General features: G+C 40.3%; 1 protein-coding gene across 2 annotated transcripts; it reads left to right on the top strand.

The window, feature by feature from the left end:
- The first annotated feature begins 673 nt into the window (after nt 1–673).
- LOC115742267 (histone-lysine N-methyltransferase ATX4) lies at nt 674–9,938 on the top strand. 2 transcript variants are annotated; one of them, XM_030676451.2, is made up of 23 exons: nt 679–2,288; nt 2,407–2,462; nt 2,550–2,763; nt 3,198–3,326; nt 3,469–3,537; nt 3,637–3,705; nt 3,796–3,887; nt 4,060–4,152; nt 4,319–4,454; nt 5,528–5,633; nt 5,712–5,811; nt 6,133–6,257; nt 6,604–6,749; nt 7,008–7,112; nt 7,333–7,397; nt 7,924–8,134; nt 8,239–8,325; nt 8,431–8,487; nt 8,582–8,671; nt 9,002–9,088; nt 9,218–9,292; nt 9,378–9,478; nt 9,573–9,938. In XM_030676451.2, the coding sequence occupies exons 1-23, from the start codon at nt 1,356–1,358 to the stop codon at nt 9,661–9,663; spliced, it is 3,237 nt and encodes a 1,078-aa protein (XP_030532311.1). In that variant the 5' UTR covers nt 679–1,355; the 3' UTR covers nt 9,664–9,938. The 2 variants fall into 2 exon arrangements, with proteins under 2 accessions (XP_048127826.1, XP_030532311.1); XM_048271869.1 differs by having other exon boundaries at nt 674–2,288; nt 5,528–5,811.
- The last annotated feature ends 15,799 nt before the right edge of the window (nt 9,939–25,737 follow it).

A 25,737-nucleotide genomic window follows, 5' to 3' on the forward strand; every position in this document is an offset into this window, starting at 1 on the left:
CGTGCCCCCCAATACCATTTCGGGAAAAAGCGAGAGGAAAAATATCTGTGGACCCACCAACGAACCCAACCGCCAAAACAGACGAAGAGCAACCTCGTAGGTTCGTAATATGAAGAGCCCGACCGCGGTGACCAGACGTTGCAGCACCACCACCACCTCCACCACCCGCCGCCGGGAAACGCCGCATCCTCTTGGAGAAGACCCAAAATCAACGCGCCCACGAAGCCCCGAAAGAGAGAACGCGAATAATGTGATGGACCCATCGAACAAAATCTGTCCTACCCTTCGTGGATTCGGGGGTTATCCACGGAACATTTCGGAATTTTTTCGAAATCCTTGGGACAGAACATCGCACGGTACGCACTCGTTTCGCATGATCATAGTACGCGGACAGAACGGCGGGAAAAAAAAAAAAAGATGACACGATCGCTCACGAACGAGAAGGACGAACCAAGCGCCCCCCGGAGATTTGCACGACTCCTTCGGAACTTCTGCTCGAACATCGTCACCAAATTCGAACCCCCGACAATTTTCAGTCACCAACCTTTGACCTCTGCTAAAAGAAGAGAAGAAGAGAGAGAGAGAGAGAGGGAGGGAGGAGAAATTTGAGATCTTGAAGGCTGGCAATGATGAAAGAACCAGTGAATTCGAGAGCAGCAAATTTGGATCGATCGTGCAAATATTTGCCTGGGGACTTAGAAAAAAGGAATTGCTCTAAGCAAATCTCGCGTGATTCGCAAGTTAAGCTCGAGCTGAACCCGTCGACTCTTCACCAACATTATGCATTATATACTCTCTCTCTCTCTCTCTCACTCGCACAAGATAACGCCGTCGCGCTCTCTCTCTCTCTTCTGTGTCAGCTCACTTTCTCTCTCTAGAATTCGCTTCTTGAAAAGAAATCCGCAAGAAACTGCTATTTCCAACAAAGACACGCCCTTTTCTCACTCCGATTCTCGAAGATTTCTCTTATATTTATCTGTTTCCCGAGCCAACAAAATCAATTTTTATCCTGCGCACACACCTTCCTCTCTCTCTCTCTCTCTCTCTCTCTACTCTGAAGAAGCAGTTGGAATTGGAGCAGCTCCGTCTCGCAGATCCCTTATTTGCTTCTCGACCCTCTTCTTCTCAATCTTGTCTCTCTTCGAATTCTCCTGTTCCATCTCTCTCTTCCCTTTTCGTTTCTCGCGAATCGCACCGGGGCGGCTCCGGATTCCCCTGTTATTTAAGTTCTTCCCAGTACGTCCGATTAGGGTTTGCGGGTTGGCTCGGGGACTTTGGTATCGATGCGGGAATCGAGCGCGAGCATGGCGCTTTGAGAATTGCCGTGGGTTCCGATCGCTTTCGTGACCGAAGAGATGATAATCAAGCGCAAATTGAAATCGCGAATGCCGAGGTTGAAGCGGAGGAAACCTGGAGACCCGGCGGCGGCTGAGCACAATGGCGATGGCGAGGCCGGGGCGCGGAAGAAGAGTAAATTGGGCAATGGTTACTACCCGTTGAATCTTCTAGGCGAGGTGGCCGCAGGCGTAATCCCCGGTGTTCTCGGCGAGAAGCAATTCGCAGCCTCGTGGTGCACGGAATTGTCTTGTTCCTCGGAAGAGATCGAGTTGGAATCCCAGGCTCAAGATTCAGGGAGGGCGGCGAGCCGGGCCGAGGAGATTTCGCGGCCGCCTCTGGTGAGGACCTCCAGGGGAAGAGTCCAGGTATTGCCTTCTCGGTTCAATGACTCTGTTATTGATAACTGGAGGAAAGAGAGTACTACTAAGGTTGGATTGTTAGACAGTGACGTCGACGAGTATGAGATCGTCCAATGTAAAAAGCCGAAATTCAGTACTAAAGCGGCTAGAACTTTGAGTAATGGCTTGAAAAATAGGAGAAAGGAGGATGCAATTGGTGTCAGGTATATCGGATGTGGTACATTGTGTGAAGAAGTTGAGGAAGAAAAAGTTGGACATGGGAATATCGACATAAAGAAGTATTCAAGCTCCCGCAGTTCGCTGACGTCTATACAGGACCATCTGGGTGAGTACAACAGGTACGCTATAGAGGAGACTGACAAAAAGAAGAACTCAGTGGAATGGCGTGAGGAAAGGAAAGATGGATTGTATGGGCCTGAAGACTTCTATTCCAGCGATATTGTGTGGGCGAAATCTGGGGAATTTGAGCCTTTTTGGCCTGCCATTGTCATTGATCCAATGACACAAGCTCCAGAACTGGTCTTAAGAGCTTGTATAGCTGACGCAGCTTGTGTGATGTTCTTTGGTTATGCAGGAAGTGAGGATCATAGGGTATGCGCAGGAAGTACTTTCTATACTTGTGCTAATTTCTATTTACTCAAAAATATACATTTAACTGTTTTGAAAATAATTGGCATCTTGTTCTGAATGTTTGAGTGTTTATAATCAGGATTTCGCGTGGGTGAGACGAGGGAGAATTTTCCCATTTATGGACTTTGTGGACAGGTCTCTGCTCGGTGCTTCATTTCACTCAGATATTGGAACTTTAGTGTAAGGTTCAATTGTCCTGAGCTCAAAGTGTGCTTTTTGCAGGTTTCAGGAGCAGCCTGAGTTGAAGGACTGCAAACCTAGCGACTTCCAAATTGCAATGGAGGAGGCATTTTTAGCAGAAAATGGTTTTACAGAAAAGTTGATACATGACATTAATTTGGCTGCTGGAAATACGACCGATGCTGATTTTGTTTATAGAGGGATTGAGGAGGCTACTGGTTCAAATCAAGATCAAGAGTTTAACTCTCTTAACTTGGTGGGTTGCTTTAATGTGCCTCTTTCTGTACATACATAATTTCTACTCATGATGGTATATTATTAACATAAATCTATTACCCATCTCTTCAAATTCATGTTTGGTGCTAATGGCGCTCAAGTCTAGTTCATAGTTATATGATCTCTGCATTTTCCTGGGTTTAGTTCTCATGGAATCAGTTGGCCGCCAGAGGTTCTTCTTTGCATGACAATGGAGTTAGGATAGATTTCTTTTCTTTCTTTCTTTTTTCCTGGGTGGACCGGGAAAAGGAAGAAGAGGGTGTGTGTGTTGGGGTTGTGGGGTTGGTTGCAAACCTTGAGGGTGGGGAGTCGTCCATGCCTACCTTCCTTTTACCTTGGTCAGTAGGATGATTGGGATAAATATATGTGATGATGTTCATGATCGTCCTTATGTGGTTGAACTTCCTCTTGCAGGATGTATCTGGGACAAAGAAAGAGCCACGGTGCTGCGAAGGCTGTGGATCTATCCTTCCAGTGAGAATGACAAAGAAAGATAAAGTTCCAACTCCTGGAGGGCAATCACTGTGCAGATTGTGTTCTAGGGTCTGTAAAATCCATTTTTTCTGTAATGGCATTTGACTTGTTATTTCATATGATAGGTGGCACTGAGGGGGATGCAAACCCATATACAGCATTTAAGACATATAAGATGCTGAAATTAAACCTGAACATTTTCTATTTGCAGATGATAAAATCAAATCATTACTGCGGCATATGCAAGAAGATTTGGAATCATTCGGACAGCGGAAGTTGGGTAAGGAGAGCTGACCTTTTTAGGGATTTTATCTGATATACCGCCTTTTTTCTGTAAATCCTTCTTATAGTGAAATCGTTAATATTTTCGTGGCAATAGGTACGTTGTGATGGCTGTAAAGTTTGGATTCATGCGGTGTGTGACAAAATCTCAAGTAACCGTTTTAAGGTACAGTTACTATCATATACATCAGTTCTGTTTTCCATTGGCAAATGGTCCAACCTCTGACTATTCCTTTGTATTTTACTATTTTTGAAGGAGATGGGTGGCACTGATTATTATTGCCCTGCCTGTAGAGCGAAGTTCAATTTTGAATTGTCTGATTCCGAAAGGGGCCAACATAATATAAAGTAATTGCACTCTCTCTCTGCCAGCTGTCCTTATTCAGAAATAAACCTTCTCACTTTTGGAAATTCTTTGCCTGTTACTGAGAGAACACTAGATGTACTGCTTTTATTTATGGAGCATTGTAACTTTGTCTAGTTCTTGCTTGCTAAATAGTTGTTCAACCATTTGATGCAGGACGAACAAGGGTAGTGGTCAGTTGGTGCTGCCTAACAAAGTTACAGTCATTTGTGCTGGTGTTGAGGGCGTCTACTTTCCAAGCCTTCATTTGTAAGTTTAACTTACAGTGTCCTGCATCACTGCATATCCTTTCCATGTTCTCTGTCTTTCTGCATTCATGTGACAGTCCGAAATTGGCTCTGTTACAATCCTTAGAAATACACCAATTGGTTAATTCGATGAATTTCTTTTTAATTTCTTCTCCTTATTATCTCAGAGTTATTTGCAAGTGTGGGCTTTGTGGAACAAAGAAACAGGCACTTAGTGACTGGGAACGGCATACAAATTCCAAGTTGAGGAATTGGAGAACCAGCATAAGGGTGAAAGGTTCCATGTTACCTCTGGAGAAATGGGTTTGTGCTTAAGCCAAATTTTTGCTTTATACTCATCACTTTCATGACGTGTCAAACAAAAAGGTGCTGGTTTTTTTGGGGTTTTTTTTTTTTTAAGTATTAGTCATTATCATGCAATAATTTTAATTACTAGACCATCATTTGGACAGCAGTTGAGACATACCTTTGTAGTAGCTAGTGGTGTCTGTTCTAAAATGTAACTCAAGGAGGAAATCTTCTTGTAGCAATGCATTGGGGTGAGGTACTTTTAGTACTTTCTCTAGAAGTGCAGAATTCTGTGTCATTGGCCATTTCATACAATTGAGAAGGAGCCTTTTCCTTGCCTGAACCATCCATACCTTGGCGAAAGCAATGTCTGAATACAAGTGCACATACAACCACTAATTTAGAAATGAGTAAGTGGCCGGCACCTTCAAAGTAAAATATTATGTTGAATCTACTGCAATAATGGAGATAAGTTAGCAGTGGCAAGATATGAGCCTGAGGGAAGGAAACGGCCATATAGTTGGTGTTTCAACAAAATATAATCTTCCACTAGTTTTTGTTTCTTGCCATTTTCAATGCAGTTTTTCCCTCCTTTCGCTGATCCTTGCTAAAACTTGAGTTGAAAGACAAGCAAAAGCCACGAAAATGAGGGGCAAAAGCACCTTTCATAATTTGTGCCCTTGTGCAGACTTTTGAAGAAGTGTAACTTTTGTTGTTGACTCACTTTAGTTTCTTTTGATTGGTTTGTAAAGCCAAGTCTCTGGGTTCCTTTATAGGTAATTTCCCTATCTCTAACTGAGATGGACCATCTCTAAATCAATCTACATCTGGGGTAGTCTCAACCTTTTGAGAGAGATTTGACATTCTTGTTGGTTGCTTCCTCTTATGGATCTTGATCATCTTTCTTAGGCTGTTACCTTTTCTTGTGTTTCTGTTAGATGATGCGCCTGTGTACGGTTTTGAAAAGCTGAACAGAGATCTATTGAGTCTGAATTTTGAAACCTTACTATAACTTTTTCTTCCATGATTGGTAATAGCATGGCCAGTTACTTGAGAGATGTATATTGATATCCTTTTTGGATTTGCAGATGCTGCAATTGGCTGAATTCCATGAAAAAACTCTAGTTTCTGGGAAGCCACCTAAACGACCTCCTATGAAAGAAAGGAAGCAGAAGCTGCTCACATTTTTACAAGGTTTGCTTACGCTTATACCATATACTCTTCTGATTGAAAGAGCCAATTCTTACTTGCCAATCTTCATTGCTGAGACAGAGAGGTATGAACCAGTGTATGCTAAATGGACGACTGAGCGATGTGCTGTCTGTAGATGGGTTGAAGATTGGGATTACAACAAAATTATTATCTGCAACAGGTAATCATCGTGAAAATTGTGGTTAAATAAGTACCACCTCAATCATAACAAGCCACCTCCTATTAAGATTATACTGTAGGATTACGGGAGGAGCAGAGCATCTTGTACCCACCTTATATATTGCACGTATCTAGGTTCTGACAAAAGTACCTTTGCAGGAGATATTATTCTGGTACTTTTTTTCAAGAGACCTAAGGATTAGCATATTATTTTGGTCCCCTGACCTGTTAATACGTGTTATGATTTTCTTTTTCTTGCTTTACTTGTTTTTGGCACCTAGGTTATTCTGGAATCATAATCATGTCACTGTGTACTTATTAGATGTCAAATAGCGGTTCATCAAGAGTGCTATGGGGCAAGAAATGTGCGAGATTTAACATCATGGGTATGCAAAGCTTGTGAAACACCTGACATCAAGAGGGAATGCTGTCTTTGTCCTGTAAAAGGTACTTCGTTAGTGCTTTTTATCTTTGTGGTATATGATTTTTTTGGAAAGTGCTGTGATGTACCTTATCTGGAACTAGTCTGGAGAGGACTATTGAATTATCATCTGCACATATGAAAATCCCGTTATATATTTATTTTGTCAAATATCCGGCGCTTTCTAAGTCGGACATCATTTTGGAAACAGTTTCCTATTTAGCACTTTTGGGTCTCTGCACCTGTGCTAATTCAATTCAATTCAGGTCTGAAAGTCTTTTGGTTGTATGTGGTTGGGACGAACTTGCTCAGTAGGTTTGGTTCCTGTCTCTTCATATTTATTTGAGCTTGATGGCTGAACCTTCTCTCTAGGTGGTGCACTGAAGCCAACTGATGTGGAGCCATTATGGGTTCATGTTACATGTGCGTGGTTTCGACCTGAAGTTGCCTTTGCAAGTGATGAGAAGATGGAGCCTGCCATTGGGATCTTAAGCATTCCATCAAATTCTTTTGTTAAGGTTAGAGCCTGTCTCAGAAATTGAATTCCCAGTTTTACCTTTTCTTTTACAAATTCAGCCTAGTTTGGCATGTACGCAAAAAGACATTTAGTAATGTGAAGCTTTTAATATCCGTGGCATAATGTTCCAAATTTAATATTTGCCTCCATGATAAATTTGTGAGGTATATTACATATTTTATGATTTAGAGTATGTTATTTTTTGGCTATATTTCACTTGAATATGTTGCTGATGGTTAATGTTTGAATCAAACCTCAGATATGCGTTATTTGTAAGCAAATTCATGGTTCCTGTACGCAATGCTGCAAATGCTCAACATATTACCATGCAATGTGTGCATCAAGGGCAGGGTATCGGATGGAGGTGAGTCATCACAACCTTCAGAACTTGGGTAGTTGTCTAGTTTACTATATTTATTTGACTAAAGTCAAATACTGTTGCTTGACGGTATAACCGGAGCCAACAGAGTTAGTAGGTACTTTTGGGTTAGTAGTGAGTAACATATCTGTCTGGTTTATTTTAGAAAAGAGATTGGGAACATGGATGTCTCTTCTTTAAGTATATTTGTTTTTTGGTCTTTCAGTTGCATAGCTTGGAGAAAAATGGGAAACAGATTACAAGGATGATCTCTTATTGCGCTTATCACCGGTATGGACTCACTTCTGTGTTCTCACAATAATGACGGACACGCTTGACTCCACTGTTCACCCCCCAGATATTATTCCTTGTTCTCTCTTTCTCATTGTTTTTTCCTAATTATAGGTTATTTACCTCCTTGAATTGATAGACTGAATATCTTGCCGAATATTTAAGCCCTCTACATAGTGTCCTTTCCTCCATGAATGGCTTCTCTTGAATAAGCCTTCTTCATTCTCTCACAAGTTCAGTCACCGTCCCAGCCGTAGATCACTGTACATGTCTGTGCATTTTGTATTCGATTCACGACTGCGAGAGTATGTTCTCTTTCCTTGGAGAAGGAAAGCTTTAGCACCTCCCTTCTTCTCCAGTTATGAGAATATGTTCTCCTAGCCATATCTACCCAGAGAAACTTGAACCAAACTCATGGCTATACAATTCTTTTCAACAAGTTGCCTGGATGACCAAGCACTGCCCATATCTTCGCAACTCATTATCACTGTTGGTTTAGACTAAATGATTTTTTCTTTTGGTTCAGGGCCCCAAATCCGGATACTGTTCTCATCATACAAACTCCTGCAGGGGTTTTTTCCGCTAAAAGCCTCATACAAAACAAAAGGAGGGGTGGTTCAAGGCTCATCTCATCTAGACCAGTGCTTGAAGATGTTCCAACAGCAGAAATCAGTGAATTGGATCCACTCTCTGCTGCAAGATGCCGGGTCTTTAGAAGATTGAAAAATAACCGGAAGGTTCAATCTCACAACTTTCTCGATCTACCTGATTGTTTTGTTGCTTGCATAACATGACAAGGCTAGTCTTGTACTTATCTTCCTTTGACTTTTCATCTTGCTAGAGATCTGAGGAAGAAGCTATTCCTCACAGAGTCAAAGGATCTTGCCATCATTCTCTAGGCATAATTGACAGTTTGAACAAATTTAGAGTAAATCCTTGTCCTTTTCTAGTTGCTTTTGTGTTTTTAATATGCAAATCAAAAGTTGAGACATGTGCAGCCCCTGATTAAAATTTGCTGTCATTTCATCTACAGGAAATAGACGAGCCCAATACATTCTCATCATTCCGTGAAAGACTACACCACTTGCAGGCAAATGCTCGTCATTTCACGTTCTTTTGCTGTTTTGTCCTTTTGTTTTTCCCTGCTTTCTACTTCCTCATTTGTGGTACTGATGTGATTACAGAGAACTGAACATGATCGAGCTTGCTTTGGTAGATCTGGAATACATGGGTGGGGACTATTTGCGAGGAGGAATATCCAAGAAGGAGAGATGGTAAATGCCATGTCCTTGGCCTTTTTATGTGCGCTTTGTGTGGGTGGATCTGGGGCATTGAGCATATGTTCATATGGCATGGCGATAATAAATTCGCTTGAGACATTGTGTTGTAACGAGGAATGCCCGTGTATTTTCTTGGTGCACTGTCTTTCTCATATTTTTGAGCTGACAACCTGGGGCCGATGTCTGGTGCATTCTCTTTTGACCTGTTTGATCTGGAAAATGCAGAGGGAAAAATGGGAGATTTGCATCCAGTAATTGTTGGATTCATCATGTGATACAGATACTTCCATTCACGTATTGTAAATATCGTGTTGTTCTCTGCAGGTTATCGAATATCGAGGGGAGCAGGTGAGGCGTAGCGTTGCAGATCTTAGGGAGGCAAAGTACCGACTGGAAGGGAAGGACTGTTATGTAAGTTTTTAAGCATTGGAGTGAGGAGCTCTTCATAATTCCGTCCGTTTTCTCATGGATATATGCTGTTTTCAATTAATTTCCTGTTTCTTCCTCAAGAAATTGATTGTGAGCTAATCCTGATTGCAGTTATTTAAGATCAGCGAAGAAGTAGTGGTGGATGCTACTGAAAAAGGAAATATAGCGCGTCTCATCAACCATTCGGTAAGTTTCTTCAAGTACGGGCCCTCATCTCTGTAATTCAGATGTATGACTCTTTTCATGATCTCTTGGTTTCTCTGCCACGCAGTGTATGCCCAATTGCTATGCACGAATCATGAGTGTAGGCCACGACGAGAGCAGAATAGTTCTTATTGCGAAGACCAACGTGTCAGCCGGGGATGAACTAACGTATCTCTCTCTCTCTCTCTCTCTCTCTCTCTCTCTCTCTAGATATCCACACATATACTGTGCATATCTGAATTATCTGTGGCGTTTTTGGTAGGTATGATTACTTATTCGATCCGGATGAGCCAGACGAATTCAAAGTCCCCTGCTTATGCAAAGCTCCAAACTGCCGGCAATTCATGAATTAGGTTTTTGCATTGCACAGTCAATTTGTTTCTCCACAAGGAGGCAAACTAACCCATCTTGCGAAACGAGTGACTTCTAGGTTTCAGAGTTATGATTGTAATTCTTGCGAAAAGGAGTAGCTCAGAATCAAATCTGGTTCTTTTTTGACGATTGGTTTTTTTCTTTTCCGGCTCAATAAGAAGTAGCTGATTAGTCGGGATGTTTGGCTTCTCGAGTTTGTGTATATTTTGGTCATACTCATTTCATAGTCCCTAATCAAATGCTAACCAAATTTTCTTATGTGCTTGTGTGTACGAATGTCCAACCGAAAATTGCAGGAAATATGAGATATTTTTTGTTTCGTCTATTATCCCAATTTCGACAGATGCGGCGTAGATTTGTGAGAGTTCAAGAGAGCAATAGAAGTTGATCGTAGCAGAGCTTTTCCAGGGCTATATCTGCATGTGTGGGTGTTAGAATTTGCTCACACTCTGCATCAGTTGTCTGCTAATAACCACATGTAAACTATCGAATGCCAAACGAAAAACATGTAAATCGAGTGAGGTGTGGCATCCGCTGTATCTAATTCGAAGATCGAAGACAGTTCTAGCTACTCGGATATGGAACTATTAAGGGTGGAAGTTCGGAAAACTCTTGCAGGCTTTCGGTGGATGCGGTGGGGCACGTCTACCTGATCTACAAGGCCCGGAACATGAAATTATGTCGCAAAATGTTCAACTTCTATGTGACATGATCACCCATTAAAAGAGGAAAATCATTGATGCCAGCTTAAAAATGCAGAACTCTGCACAGTTGGGGATGCCGTAAACGTCCCTCCCAACAAAAACTCAGTACCATTTTGAACCTGAAAATTCTCGAGAAACAAAAAACATGGTGCTAAACATGTTGTCGAATGCCAGCTCCATCTTTTTTTTTCGGTCGAAAAATGCCAGCTCCATTTACTCTTGACAAGAATCGATTGAAATCGGTGGAAGTTCTTAGGGGACACACAGACTAGTCCTGGTTCTGGGCAGTATTCTTCCTTCCTCTGAAGTTAACCGACGTCATCTTTAAAGTCGCTGCAACCCATTGCATCTCGACCGCCGTCTTCTGTCGGTCTTGCCGAGCATCAGACTCGACGCGAAACAACGATAGTTGAATTCTATTGAGTACATCTAGCCCGCTTTCCTCTGCTGCGGCTCTCCAGCCAGTCCTTAGGACATACAACCATGGTTTCGGTTCCTTTGTACCGTCTTTACTGTCTTCGTTGTCATGCGCTGTTTTTGCTTTCTTCGCCCTCTTCCCCCCTGTCGTCTTCACCATCCTTGTTATGTGTCGGTTCGGCTCCGCTGTCTTCGTCTCCGCTATCTGTTATTGTCTAGCAATATCACCTAGAAGGAGGTGAATAGGCGATTCTGAACAAAAACAAATTTAATGCGGAATTGAATCAGTTTTAATAAACTACTGATAAAAAACAGTAAGAACACGTGCAGAGATAATCTAAACAAAAAACTAAAAGGTTAGGAAAGAGAAGATTGCACGCAACATTTATAGTGGTTCGGCTTGTTAGGCCTACGTCCACTCTCCCACGATGACAGCTGAGTGGCTGAATTCCACTAGAAAGAATTCAAGGAGGTTACAAGAGACGATGCTCTCAATCGCTCTTATAAAAACCTCATCAAGAAAGTAACTTTAAGCTCTTTAAAAGACACGAATTTCAATCTAAAACACTCAAGCCTTTTGGATTGTATGTTCTCACTTCTACTCTTTCTGCTAGCTTCACTTGCCCTTCTCATCGACTGCTCATTCATCAACGCCACCTTTCCCTCTACTGCTCGTGATTTTTTCTTCTCTTTCTTGGCTTTTTCCCTCTGCGACTTCTTCTCCTTTCTATAATTTTTCCTAGCGACCTTGGACACCTCCAACAATGCCCAGAATAGGAAGCAGCCATCAGGGACTCCTTCGTTCTTACCGTTGTTGAAATATTCCGGCCTAACTCCTGAATCCATCGCGAAAGTCGCCATGATAACGATATTTTACTCTCTCTCAATAATAATATCCTAAACTAGAGCCGTCTCTCAATGTGTGGATATTTATGCAAGAGGGGATGAAGATTGAACATAGAATAGAGATGAACTGATCAGAAAGAAAGAATATAATTACTTGGAGAGAGTCATGAAGAGGTTTAGAAGCTGAAAAAAGAAAGAACACGAGGGCGACTTCCCATGAAGAGGTTGTCTTCGGTGGCTTTCCGTGTTTCCTACTTTGTTCTCCAGTTGAGCTACACTTCTGATCGACACAGATTCACGTTCAGACGACCCATGAGAGAGAGAGAGAGAGAGAGAGAGAGAGAAGGCGTGTAATACGGAAGTTTCCTGATTAATACGAGTTCTTGAAGCAGTACCGTTCTAAAGTGCTTCTTTACTTTTCAAATCTCCCGTCTAATTTGACTTTAATTTATTTGGAATGTAAAAAACTTTTCAAAAACCAAAGCTAATAAATTATATATTTGCATATTATTTTCCGGTTCTGATTATATTCCAAATCCGAAAGGAAATTGGCTTGGACTCAAGCCGGATCAAGCAAGAACCCTCGTATCTAACCTGATCTTATAACTTATCGATACCAATTAGCTATATGGGCGAGATGCTAACAAGGGAAACGAAGTTGTTTAATGTTGTGTTTGCTAGGCGGAAAATTATTGGAAAAAGGAAAATGTTTTTAAGTTAAATAACTGGTTTTTATTTTCAAAACTAGTCTCTCTGCTATTATGGTATTTTATTCCTAATATAATATAATAAGATGATAACAAAATCCTCGATATCACTATTATTATTATTATTATTATTATTATTATTATTATTATTCGGTCAGATAAGATATCGCTAATTTATGGAGAATAATTTTTAAGCTTTCTTATTATCAAGATAAAGCCACTGAAGAAAAGATGCCAACAAAATAGTAAGTGCAGATAATTAATAAACTTAATCTTGTCATTGCTCACAAAACACCACATGAGAATAATTCTCCATTCTACGTAAGAGTTCATGTGGAAAAAGGACCTTGGAAAAACGATTTCTTACTTTTAGGATACACCTCAACTTTAACCACGGTGGTTATCCTTGTCGGGTAAAATCTTTTCTGCTTGTTATCCACTTTCAACGAAGTAAATAAGTGAAAGTCTGAAATATCGCATTTTCATGAAAACAAACACAAACAAAGTTTTTTTTTCTAAAAAAAAAAACATGCTCTCTCATTTTAGGAACAATAATCAATTTATTCGTTGGGGTCATTATTTCATTGAAAAACATTTTTTTTAAAAAGCGAATTAAGATGTGATGATTTCAAAAAAATGGATTGAGCCAATTAGTAGTAGAAAGGGAAAATTGATGCCAAAGCATTCCTTGAAGGCGTCGAAGGCCATCAATAACTTCTTATATTTTCAAGAGTAGTTGAATGATGTTTAGATTTCCGGGGCCTTTATTAATTGTGATTTGTATTCCCTAAAGAGTGAAAGTTCTAGCTCCTAGGAATTTATTATGTTTTCTATTTTCCATGAGTATTTTGTCTTTCATAAGAATTTTATATTTCATCGATGAGTCTCATTAGTCAAGCTTGAAGGGTTGTTCCATGCTCACCTATATGAGGATACTACGATGAATCATAACGGGGACTTGATTTGATTGATGAATTAATTTGAGCCTTTGGCATGTTAACAAGAAGGAATTTCTTGTTTCTATACTTTTATCCCTTAGATGGATTCCTACGGGTGGCGAGTATCTTATCCCGTAGTTCCTCACTTGTGTTATCTCATACTTCTCTACGCTTTCCCCCGGCGTAAAAAATGTCATAAATAGTTCCTAACTTTTGGCTTAATATCCAACATCATCTTTAAATTTTTAATTCGTTCAATGAGGTCCATTATAATGTTCAGTCTAGTACTTAAACTTTCAAGTTGTCTTATCTCTATTCTCTTAACCTTCTATTAAGAAAAAAAAAATCAAAAGTTCTCATAATTACACTATTGCGTGGATTTTACGGTATCATTTCATTTCAATCAATTTTCTTAATCAACAAAACAAAAATAAGCTATATTTTTCTTTTTTTAAAACTTTTTGGTCTTTATAGATATTTGGGAAAATGGTCAACAAAGTCCTAAACCTTTGCACTTTTGTCAATTTAATCCTAAATCTTTTAAGTTTGTCAATTCAGTCCTAAACCTTTTCACATTTTGCCAATTCAGCCCTATTGATCGAAAATTATCGACATAGACATCAACCGCCTTACGTGGCACCACCGGCGTTGACGAGGACAATTATAATAATTTTTATGATTTTTTAAATTTTTTCTTTCGATTTTTTTTTTGTTTATCTAACCCGAAAAAACGACGGCCCCACCGGCCCCAAGGTGACATATGTCAGAGGCTGGGGACCTCCGTCCAATCCTAGGCTAGGGCTGCAAAGCCCTCGCAATCGAGGGCGAAGGGTTGCAGCTCTTGCCCTTGCGGCCTTCATCTGACCTTGTTGTGGCCGGATTTGGCCACACCGGGGCCGTTATGTCCTCGAGGGCTTCAACCAATGGCTATATCTTGAAAAAACAAGGGTTGCGACGCCCTCGTTGTGGACTGCAGCTGAGAAGGCTTCGCAGTCTCACCTAAGGTTCGATGGGCCTTAGCTAGTGGCCGGCAAGGCTGCCGACCTTTGAAACTAGAAGAAAAAAGAAAAGAAAAGAAAAGAGAAACAGTTAATAAAATTTAAAATTTTATTCAAAATTATCCATGTCAACATCGACGATATCACATAGGATGATTGTTGTCCATTTCAGCGATTTCTGGCCAATAAGACTGAATTGGCAAAAGGTGAAATGTTTTAGACTGAATTAACAAATTAAAAAGGTTTAGGACTAAATTAGCAAAAGTGCGAAAGGTTTAGGACCTTTTTTTATAATTTTCCCTAGATATTTAGATAGTTCTATTTAAGTATACTTTAGTTATGATTGTAAAGGTAGAAACCCATTTAAAACTATATCTAGTTGATATTCCTGCTATTTTATTATGAGAAGTCTATTAATAAATAAATGTCGTTATCAAATATTCTTATTAGGAACAATTGCTTTTAATATAAAAGGAATTGAATTCAATATAGCGCTAAATAAGATCATATTTTCACTATTATAGAGAATTATGAAGACTAAAAAGGTTTTAAAAAGGTCACAAAAGGATAGCATTTTTTGTTGATTTGGGAAACAGGGAAAGTACCCTAAAAATTGTAAACTTATTATTTTGTATTAATTCAGTCCAAAACTATTCAATTTCATCAATTGAGTTGTAAACCTTTCAGTGATTTGCCAATGTAGTTAATTCGGTTAATTTTAATTGAAAATCACTAACATGGACAATAGCCATCTTACATGGCACGACCAGTATTGAAGAGAACAAGTTTTACAATTATTTAATTTTTTCTCTTTTTTTTTTTTTTTTTTTTTTACAACTTTGGGCCGGAGAGATCACTTGCCTACCATCACCGGCCACAAGCAAGGACCAGCGACCCTCGCCTGGCCGGCAAGGGGGTTGGGCCCTACCTGGATGTAGGCAATGGTCAGCCGGTGAACAGTAGAAAAAAAAAGGGAAAGAAATAAAAAACAAAAAAGAAGTAAAAAAAATTCAGAAACACTTTTAACGATTGTGAATGTTAACGTCGGTCATATTACGTAGAACGGCCGACATCCAAGTTAGCGATTTTCAGCCAAAAATAACGGGATGGACTACATTGACAAATCTTCAAAAAAAGTCACTCAATTAGCGTAATCGAAAGGTTCGGGATTGAATGGGCATAAATGTAATATGTTTATAACTTTTTCTTACATTTTCCTTTAGAAATAGATTGATGAAAAGATGCATAGAATGTGGGCAACAGCCCAAAAACTTATTTGACTATGTTATGATAGATTGAGAGATTAGATTATATAAATTGAAAGTTGGGAGATTAGATTGAATATTTAAGAATAGTGTAAGAATCACATTGAATAAATTAAAAATGTAAAATAACATTACATATTGAGCTAAAATTTATGAACTATTTGTGTCATTTCTCATATGAAATGTAATATCTGCAAAATTTGTTATATCACGCTAGCTGGCACTGCCCATTGTCAATTCATGTTAGACTCTACACCCATAAATATGAATTTAACTCCATGTAAAGCCTCTTTCATCCTCTTCCCAATAACAACATAAATAAAATAACAAGGAAAAAAAAAACCTTTTTGATCCTGCAAGTTAGACTAACTCATTATATTTCAATAATGATCTGCCGAGTCCCAAAATCACATGAACTGCGAAACGTTCTTTGCATGTCTTCTCTTTTCCCTAAATTCTGAGAGAGCTTCACCGTGGCCACACCTCTTCTGGTCTTCTCCTGATCTCCGTCCATTGTCCTCGCCTCCTTCAGATGCCGAGCTTCCTCCTTCGCCTAACAATATTTCTGCTATCCGCTTCCTCATACTGTCGTCATTCGTATCTTATCCTTCTCAGGAGTTCCTATCTCGAACATCTTCTTCCTAACCGAGTTCGTCGGCAGCTCGCCTCCTCTCGGTGCGATACTGCTCGAGGTTTCAATTGAAGATGCGCGGTTTTCTCGTCCACGAGTCGATCCTTCTCCCTGGTGCTTGTGCTTCGCGGCTCTGCCTACCAACCCGAGCATCTCGTTCAGTGGGAGAAGGTCCATGGAGCAGCCCTAGGAATCTTCGGAACGTAGTGGCCTCTTGTACTCATCCATTGTTAAACCTACCTCTCTTCTCAATACGAGAGGATGAAGAAGAAAGGAATTCACACCAGCATGTCTTCTCGATTTTCTCGCTTTCTTTTGATGCATTATGTAAGTGTGATGCGCCCACATAACCTTCAGTGCGAATTATGAAAGTTGTATATTTTTTGGAACTAATTATATAGTTTACCATTTATATGTACCATGCAGCCCAGCCAAGCATGCGTTTTTTGAATATGGAATTTCCTTTTTCAGGCCTCCATGGATTTAATACTATACATTTCAAATTGCACCTTCATAGAAATTATAAACGGTTTTAAAGATACGCTTAAAATCTTTTCGATGAATATGATGACAATGTATTGTTGATGGTAATACATTTGAAGCTATACAGGGCTCCTAGTATATATGTTGAATACAGGAGAAGCCACTGCATATTCATCATTGCTCCCCATCATATATGGTATACTTTAATTTACTGAATATTCTATGGAACACAAGTGTAACCCAATCGAGTACTGTAAGGATCTCCCATGAGATACTTCCTCCCAAATATGATCCTGAGTATGTAGAAAGCCACACATCTGCCGAGTCTATGATTTGATGATTCCACAAAATTGGCCATTATCAAAGTCTAATCTCTAAAAGCTTTACCAGAAAAAAGCCGGAACGAAGTAACCATACATCATGTGTATTGATCAGATGAGTAAAGCGATAATAAGGTATCGGCCACAAATAAGAAAGAATTCCATTCTTTCCTATTACTAAACTTGGCAACTCTTTTTCATCGAAAAGAAAACAAGTTCAGTACTACACTGATAGATAAATCTTTAGGATTAATCTCGAGACCGCACTTAATCAATCAGAGTTGACTCCCGAACTCTCTCTTGCTTGTTTTTCAGGCAGCACGATCAAGGCCAAGCGTAGCTCGCCGCGAGCCAAGTCTGAGTCGACCCGAAACGACCAAATCTGGACCTCGTCGTGAAGCTTGAGCTTATTATCCCTTACAAACTGGGGCCAGCCGGTCCTTAAGATGTACATATATGATGATCTCGGCCCTTCGCTACCATCCATTCCTCCTAATTCGCCCTTCTTCTTTAACGATCTGGCCTCCTCCTTGCCGCCACTGGTGTCATCTGCTCCGCCTGTGCGTGTCTCCAGTGGCTCTCTCTCCTCGCCACCGGCGGCTCTTTGACCTTTGGGTTTTTTGTGCATTATCCACAGTCTCAACTTGAGAACCTTCTCTTCTAGGTCGTCTTCTAGAGAACGGTAGCAAAGCACCCTCACATCTTTATCAACAGACGCTTCCAACAACTTCTTCTCGTCCTCCCTCAAGAATTCGGAGTCGATGATCTGATTCATGGGGATCGACACGCGACAAAGCCCGCCGCTCACGTCCGATTGGGTCAAGTGCTTCTGTATGACCAATCGCACCTCTTTGCCGGCCAAAACCCTAGTGATATGATCCTTCAACTCTCGAGGCATGTCGGGTCGGTCCTCGCTGCCCTTCGCGCGCTCCTTATTATCTTTGTTTTCGCTTTTCTTCTTAGGACGCTGCCCCTTATTTCTCGAGGACGACGCCGACAATGACCCTTCGGCGTACTCTATCCCAGAGCATGCACGTGCGTTGGAGTTCCACTCTGGATCGTCATCCTTCATCAAGCCCTTCTTATTCACTTTCTTATTGCTTTTCTCTCTGCAACTCCACTTCTTTCTAGACAATGACACTCCGGCGAAACCTAACCCCTCGGCTTCTTCTAACTCCGAGCATGTGCGCGTCTCCAAGTTCCACTCATGATCACCATCCCCGTTCGACCACTTGCTCGCTCCCTCATCGGCTTTCTTGCTACAACGCTGCTTCTTCCGTGACTCCGACAGCAACATTCCCATGAAACCCGGTTCCTCGGCGTGTTCTAGTTCGGTGAGTGCACCCATCTCCAATTCCCAGTGAGGATCGTCTCCATGTTTACGTTTCCCAGTACTCTTTCTGCTAGCTTCGCTAGCACTTCTCACCGACTCCTCATTCTTCAACGCCGTCTTTCCCTCTACTGCTCGTGATTCTTTCTTCTCTTTCTTGGCCTTTTCCCTCTGCAGCTTCTTCTCCTTTCTATAATTTTTCCTGGCGACCTTGGACACCTCCAACAATGCCCAGAATCGGAAGCAGCCATCAGGGACTCCTTCGTTCTTAACGTTGTTGAAATCCTCCGGCCTAACTCCTGAATCCATCGCTAATTTCCCAGAACTGTCGAAAGTCGCCATGATAACGAGTGTTTTGGTGATGTGTGGAAAAAGCTTTTCAATGTTTTAGATCTTATTTTCAAAAATATTCTCTAGCATTCTATTCGTAATATAATATACGAAGATGATGACAAAATCTTTGTCTAAGATATCACTATTTTCCTTTTTTGGGTCAGATAAGATAATCACTAATTTATGGAGAATAATTTTTAAGCTTTTCTTATTATCAAGACAGAGCCACCAAAGAAAAGATGCCAACAAACTAGTAAGTGCAGATAATTAACAAACTTAATCTTGTCATTGATCATAAAACACCACACGAGAATAATTCTACATTCTATGTAAGAGTTCACGTGGAAAAAGGAGCTTGGTAAAACGATTTCTTATTTTTAGGATACACCTCAACTACGGTGGTTTTCCTTGACCGGTAAAATCTTTTCTGCTTATTATCCACTTTCAGCGAACTAAATAAGTGAAAATCTCAAATATCATTTCATGCAAATCGTTTTCATGAAAGCAAACACAATCTAAGTTCTTTCTCCTTCTTTTAAAAAAAAAAAACACACGCTCACTTAATTTTGGAATAATAATCATTCTATTCGTTGAGGTCATTACTTCATTGATAATTTTTTTTTTCAAAAACTAATTAAGATGCGACGACTTCGATAAGATGGATTGACCCAGTTAGTTAACAAAAGAGGACATGTCACAAATAGTTCCTAACTTTTGGCTTAATGTCCAACGTCATCTTTAAACTTTTAATTCGCTTAATGAGGTCCTTGACATATTCCAATGTTCAATCTAGTGCCCAAATTTTCAAGTTGTTCAATACATTCTCTTAACTTTCTATTAAAAAGCAGTCAAAAGTTCTCATAATTACACTATTGCGCGGATTTTACAATATTTTTTCATTTCAATAATTTTCGTTAATCAAAAAACAAACATGCTATATTTTTCCCCTTTTAAAATTTTTGGTCTTCATAGAGATTTGGAAAAATTATCAAAAAAGTCCTAAACATTTCAGACTTATATTAATTCAGTCCTAAATCTTTTAAGTTCGCCGATTCGGTCCTCAACTTTTTCACCTTTCGTTAATTCAGTCATATTAATCGAAAATCGCTAATGTGGATGCCGACCGTCCGACGTGACACCACGGGCGCCGACATAGACCATTTCTTAATAATTCTTTAATAATTTTTTCAAAATTTTTAACTTTTTTCTTTCCTTTTTTTTTGTTTCTCGGAATTCGGAAATCGGACGTTCCGCCGACCCCCGGGCGAGAGTCTTTGGGGCCTGACGACCCTTGTCGGACCACGGGTAAGGACCGCGAAGCCTTCGCAGCCGAGGGTGAGGGGTTGTGGCTCTCGCCCAAGAGGGCAACGGCGAGGGTGTTGTGGCCTTCGTCCGCCCTCGTTGTTGTCGGATTTGGCCAAGCGAGGTGGGCCTTGGCCAATGGCCATCGGCCTTTGAAACTAGAAGAGTAAAAAAGGAAAGAAAAAAAGTAAAAAAATTGAAAAATTTATTCAAAAATGTCAATGTCGGCGGTACCTCGTAGGATGGTAGGAGTCGGCGTCAGCGATTTTTGGCTAATAGAACTGAAGTGACAAAAAGTGAAGAGGTTTAAAATTGAATCGGCAAACTTAAAAGGTTTAGAACTGAATTAGCAAAAATGCTAAAGGTTTAGGACTTTTTTTACAAGAGTAAAAAAGGAAAGAAAAAAAGTAAAAAAAATTGAAAAATTTATTCAAAAATGTCAATGTCAATGTCAATGTCGGCGATACCTCGTAGGATGGCAGAAGTCAACGTCAGCGATTTTTGGCTAATAGAACTCAAGTGACAAAAAGTGAAGAGGTTTAAGATTGAATCGGCAAACTTAAAAGGTTTAGAACTGGATTAGCAAAAATGCTAAAGGTTTAGGACTTTTTTGACAATTTTCCTTGATTTAGATAGTTCTATTTAAGTACACTGTAGTTATGATCATTATAATTGTAAAGGTACAAACCCATTTAAAGTTGTATCAAGTTGATATTCCTACTATTTTAGTTTTTTCAATTTACAGATTTAACAAAATTAATTTAAGAAAACACGTAACACAATAAATTAAAACTATCATCCAATAATTTGTGAACAATATTTAGCATAATACACATATGAGAAGTCTGTTGACAAATAAATATCGTTATCAAATATTCTTATTAGGAACAATTGATTTTGACATAAAAGGAATTTGAGTTCAATATAGCTCTAAATAAGATCATATTTTCACTATTATAGAGAATTATAAAGACTAAAATGGTTTTAAAAAGGTCATAAAAGGATAGCATTTTTTGTTGATTTGGGAAATAGGAAAGTACCAAAAAAGTTTTAAACATATTGTATTGTATCAATTCAGTCCTAAACTTTCCAATTGTTCCAATTCGGTTGCAAACCTTTTGGCGATTTGCCAATGTAGTTCATCCGGTAAGTTTTGATCGGAAATCGCTAACGTGGACAACAAGCGTGCTACGTAGCACGACCGATATTGACATGGATAAATTTTACAATTATTTAATATAGATCTTTTTCTTTCTTTCTTTTATTTTTACAACTTTGGGCTGGCAAGATCGCTTGCCTACAATCGCTAGCCACCATCGCCTAGTTTGGGCAGTGGCCGGTGAGGGCGTCAAGGCCCTCCTAGACCAAGCGAGGGCATAGCGACCCTCGCCGGCCAACGAGCAAGGGGGTTGGACCTAGCCTAGATCTAGGCGAGGGCCCGAGCCCGAGCCCTCGCTAATGGCGGGCGATGGTCAGCCGGTGAACAGTTGGAAAAAAAGAAAGAAACAGACAACAAAGAAGTAATAAAAGTTCAGAAAAACTTTTAAGGATTGTGCATGTCAGTGCCGGTCATATTGCATAAGACGGTCGATGTTCAAGTTAGTGATTGTCAGCCAAAATTATTCAGATGGACTACATTGGCAAATCATCAAAAGGCTTAGGACTCAATTAGCCTAATTGAAATGTTTAAGACTAGATGGACACAAGTATAATAGGTTTATAACTTTTTTGATATTGTTCCTTTGCAAAATAGATTGATGATTAAGATGCATAGATTGTGGGTACTATCATAATTTAAGAAAAAAAAACTTGTGAATAGTGCCGAAAAAATTATTCGACTTTGTTATGATAGATTGAGAGATTAGATTATATAAATAGAAAATTGGGGGGATTAGATTGAATATTTGGGAATAGTTTAAAAATCACATTGAACAAATTCAAAATCTAAAAATAATATTGCATGTTGGGCCAAAATTTTAATTATTTGTGTCATTTCTCTTATCAAACATAATATCTGCAAAACTTGTTATATCGCTCCAGCTGGCATCGCTTATTTCCAATTCATGTCGGACTCTACAACCATAAATATAAATTTAACTCCATGTAAAACCTCTTTCATCCTCTGCCCAATAACAGCATAAATAAAATAACAAGGGCAAAAAATACCCTCTTTGATCCTGCAAGTTAGACAAACTCATTATATTTCAATCATGATCTGTCGAGTCCCAAAATCACATGAACTGCGAAATATTCTTTTCATGTCTTCTCTTTTTCCTAAATTCTAAGAGAGCTTCGCACTATCATTTTCAAACATGTGATGCTCACCTTATATGTAATTGGTCTTGCCAAAAAGAAACTTCATATGTTTTTTAAAATACGCAAAACTCCACTTACATAGATAAATTACATTTCAGACCAAGTACGAAGTGAAAAAAAAAAACACGAATTTTGGCCCTTAGTTACCTCGGCTCTAGTGTGCCGATGCTCTCACTTCCCTTGGAGACCTTGGCGAGGGGAGCCCTCGCCTGGTGCTCGCCCTAGCACAGGCAAGGCCAACTTGCCCCGCCATCTCCTGTGGCCGATGTCCGGCACCCGACAAAGGGAAGAAAGTAAAAATATATATTCTAAAAAAAATGAGAAAAATATTAAAATATTACAAACAATTTACATGCTATCGCCGGCTGTGCCACGAAGGATGACCGCTGTCCATGTCAGTAGTTTTCAGTCAAAATTGATCGAATCAATTGGCAAATTTTGAAAAAGTTTATGACTTCATTGGTAAAATTGAACAGTTTAAGACTGAATTAGCAAAAATGCAATAAATTTAGGACTTTTTGGACAATTTTCCCGTTCACCTATTATTCAAATTTCGACGAATGCCGAGATTTCATAAAAGTTGAAGAGAGCCGTAGAAGTTGATGATAGCAGAGCTTTTCTTGGGCTTTATCTGCATGCATGCATGCATGGGTGTTAGAATTTGACCAAACTCTGCAACAGGTGTCTGCTAATAACCGCATGTACTAATGCCAAGTGAAAACGGTGTAAATCGAGTGAGGTGTCGCGTCGGTTGTATCTAATTTGAAGATTGAAGACAGTTCGAGCTACTCAGTTATCAAAATATTAAGGGTGGAAGAGTCAGTGATTTAATGGGTCATAGAGGAAAAGCTCTTGAGTATCGATTCATCAAAATTCTACATCAAGAATGATGGATCCCAAATCAGGTGGGTAAATACCTCTACTTTAATATTGCGATTCATATATCTAAACATAATAATCTTAAGCCACTGCTTAAGGTAATAATCGCACCTTATAGCCCTCTTCAGCTTCTTCATCCAGCCACCCGGATTTCCTCTTCGACCAGCCACCGCCACCACCGCCGCTGCCAGCGTGGCCGCATCTCTTCTCATCTTCTCCTGATCTCGGTTCCTTGTCCTCGCCTCCTTCAGATGCCGAGCTTCCTCCTTCGCCTAACAATATTTCTGCTATCCGCTTCCTCATATTGTCGTCATTCGTATCTTATCCTTCTCGGGAGTTCCTTTCTCGAACATCTTCTTCCCTAACCGAGTTCGTCGGCGGTTCGCCTCCTCTCGGTGCGATACTGCTCGAGGTTTCAATTGAAGATGCGCGGTTTTCTCGTCCTCGTGTCGATCCTTCTCCCTGGTGCTTGTGCTTCGCGGCTCTGCCTACCAACCCGAGCATCTCGTTGAGTGGGAGAAGGTCCCTGGAGCAGCCCTAGGAATCTTCGGAACGTAGTGGCCTCTTGTACTCATCCATTGTTAAACCTACCTCTCTTCTCAATACGAGAGGATGAAGAAGAAAGGAATTCACACCATCATGTCTTCTCGATTTTCTCGCTTTCTTTTGATGCATTATGTAAGTGTGATGCGCCCACATAACCTTCAGTGCGAATTATGAAAGTTGTTTATTTTCTGGAGCTAATTACATAGTTTATTTGTTGCGAAACTATATATTCTTACGAGGACTAACAATATATCATTTTTAGCAGTTGATGGGATTACCATGACTATTTTCCTTTCGTATGTACCATGCAGTCCAGCCAAGCATGACTTTTTCAATATGGAATTTCCTATTTCGGGCCTCCATGGACTTTATAATATACATTTCAAGTTGCGCCTTGATAGATATTATAAACGATTTTAAAGATACACCTTAAAATATTTTCGATGATGATAATATATTGTTTTCGAGGATGGTAATTCATTTCAATCTGTACATCGCTCCTCGTATATACATACGTTGAATATAGTAGAAGCCACTACATATTCATCATTGTTCCTTTTAACTAAGTGAATATTTTATGGAACACAAGTTTAACCCAATCAAGTATAAAGCCACCCATGGGCCTAATCTACAATATGATGTTTCCACAAAATTAGCCATTATCAAAGTCTAATCTCTAAAAGATTTACCAGGAAAAAGACGGAACGAAGTAAACTATATATCATGTGCATTGATCAGATGAGTAAAATAATAATAAGGTTTCAACAAAAAAAAAGAAAGAAATTCAGTCTTTCCTTTCACTTAACTTAGTGACTCTTCACCACTGAAAAGAAAACAAGTTCAGTGCCACACTAATAGACAAATCCTGATGGCTAATTTGGAGACCATGCGTTATCAATCAGAGTTGACTCCCGAACTCTCCCTTGCTTGTTTTCCAGGCTGTACAATCAAGGCCAAGCGTAACTCGTCGTGAGCCAAGTCCGAGTCGACCCGAAACGACCAAATCTGGACGAGGTCGTGAAGCTTGAGCTTATTATCCCTTACAAACTGGGCCCAGCCGGACCTCAAGATATACATATACGACGGTCTCGGCCCTTCGCCACCATGCATTCCTTCTAATCTGCCCTTCTTCTTCAACGATCTGGCCTCCTCCTCGCCGCCACTGATGTCGTATGCTCCACGTAAGCGTGTCTCCAGAGGCTCTCTCTCCTCGCCACTAGCGACCCTTTGACCTTTGGGTTTTTTGTTCATCACCCAGAGTCTCAACTTGAGAACCTTCTCTCCTAAATCGTCTTCTGGGGAACGGTAGCAAAGCATCCTCACATCTTTATCAACGGACGCTTCCAACAACAACTTCTCGTCCTCCCTCAAGAATTCAGAGTCGATGATCTGACTCTTGGGAATCGACACGCGACAAAGCCCGCCGCTCACGTCCGATTGGGTCAAGCGCTTCTGTATGACCAATCGCACCTCTTTGCCACTCAAAACCCGAGTGATATGATCCTTCAACTCTTGAGGCATGTCGGGCCGGTCCTCGCTGCCCTCCGCGCGCTTCTTATTCACTTGGATTTCGCTTTTCTTCCTCGAGGACGATGGCGACAATGATGCCGACTTTCCTGCGAAACCCAACTCCTCGGTGTCCTCCATCCTGGACAATGCACGTGTGCCGGAGTTCCACTCAGGATCGTCATCCTTCATCGAGCACTTCTTATTCACTTTCTTGTTGCTTCTCTCCCTGCAACTCCACTTCTTTCTCGACAATGACGCTCGGGCGAAACCCAAGCCCTCGGCTTCTTCTAATTCAAAACATGCGCACGTCTCCAAGTTCCACTCATGATCACCACCCTCGTTCGAGCACTTGTTCGCTTCCTCATCGGCTTTCTTGCTACAACGTTTCTTCTTTCTTGACGCCGACAGCAACATCCCCGAGAAACCCGGTTCCTCGGCGTCTTCTAGTTCAGTGAGTGCACCCGTCTCCAATTCCCAGTCAGGATCGTCACCATGTTTCCGTTTCCCAGTGCCCTTCCTGCCAGCTTCGCT

The sequence above is a fragment of the Rhodamnia argentea genome, chromosome 10 (genome assembly GCF_020921035.1).
Source record: "Rhodamnia argentea isolate NSW1041297 chromosome 10, ASM2092103v1, whole genome shotgun sequence".
In the NCBI taxonomy this organism is placed as follows: Eukaryota; Viridiplantae; Streptophyta; class Magnoliopsida; order Myrtales; family Myrtaceae; genus Rhodamnia; species Rhodamnia argentea.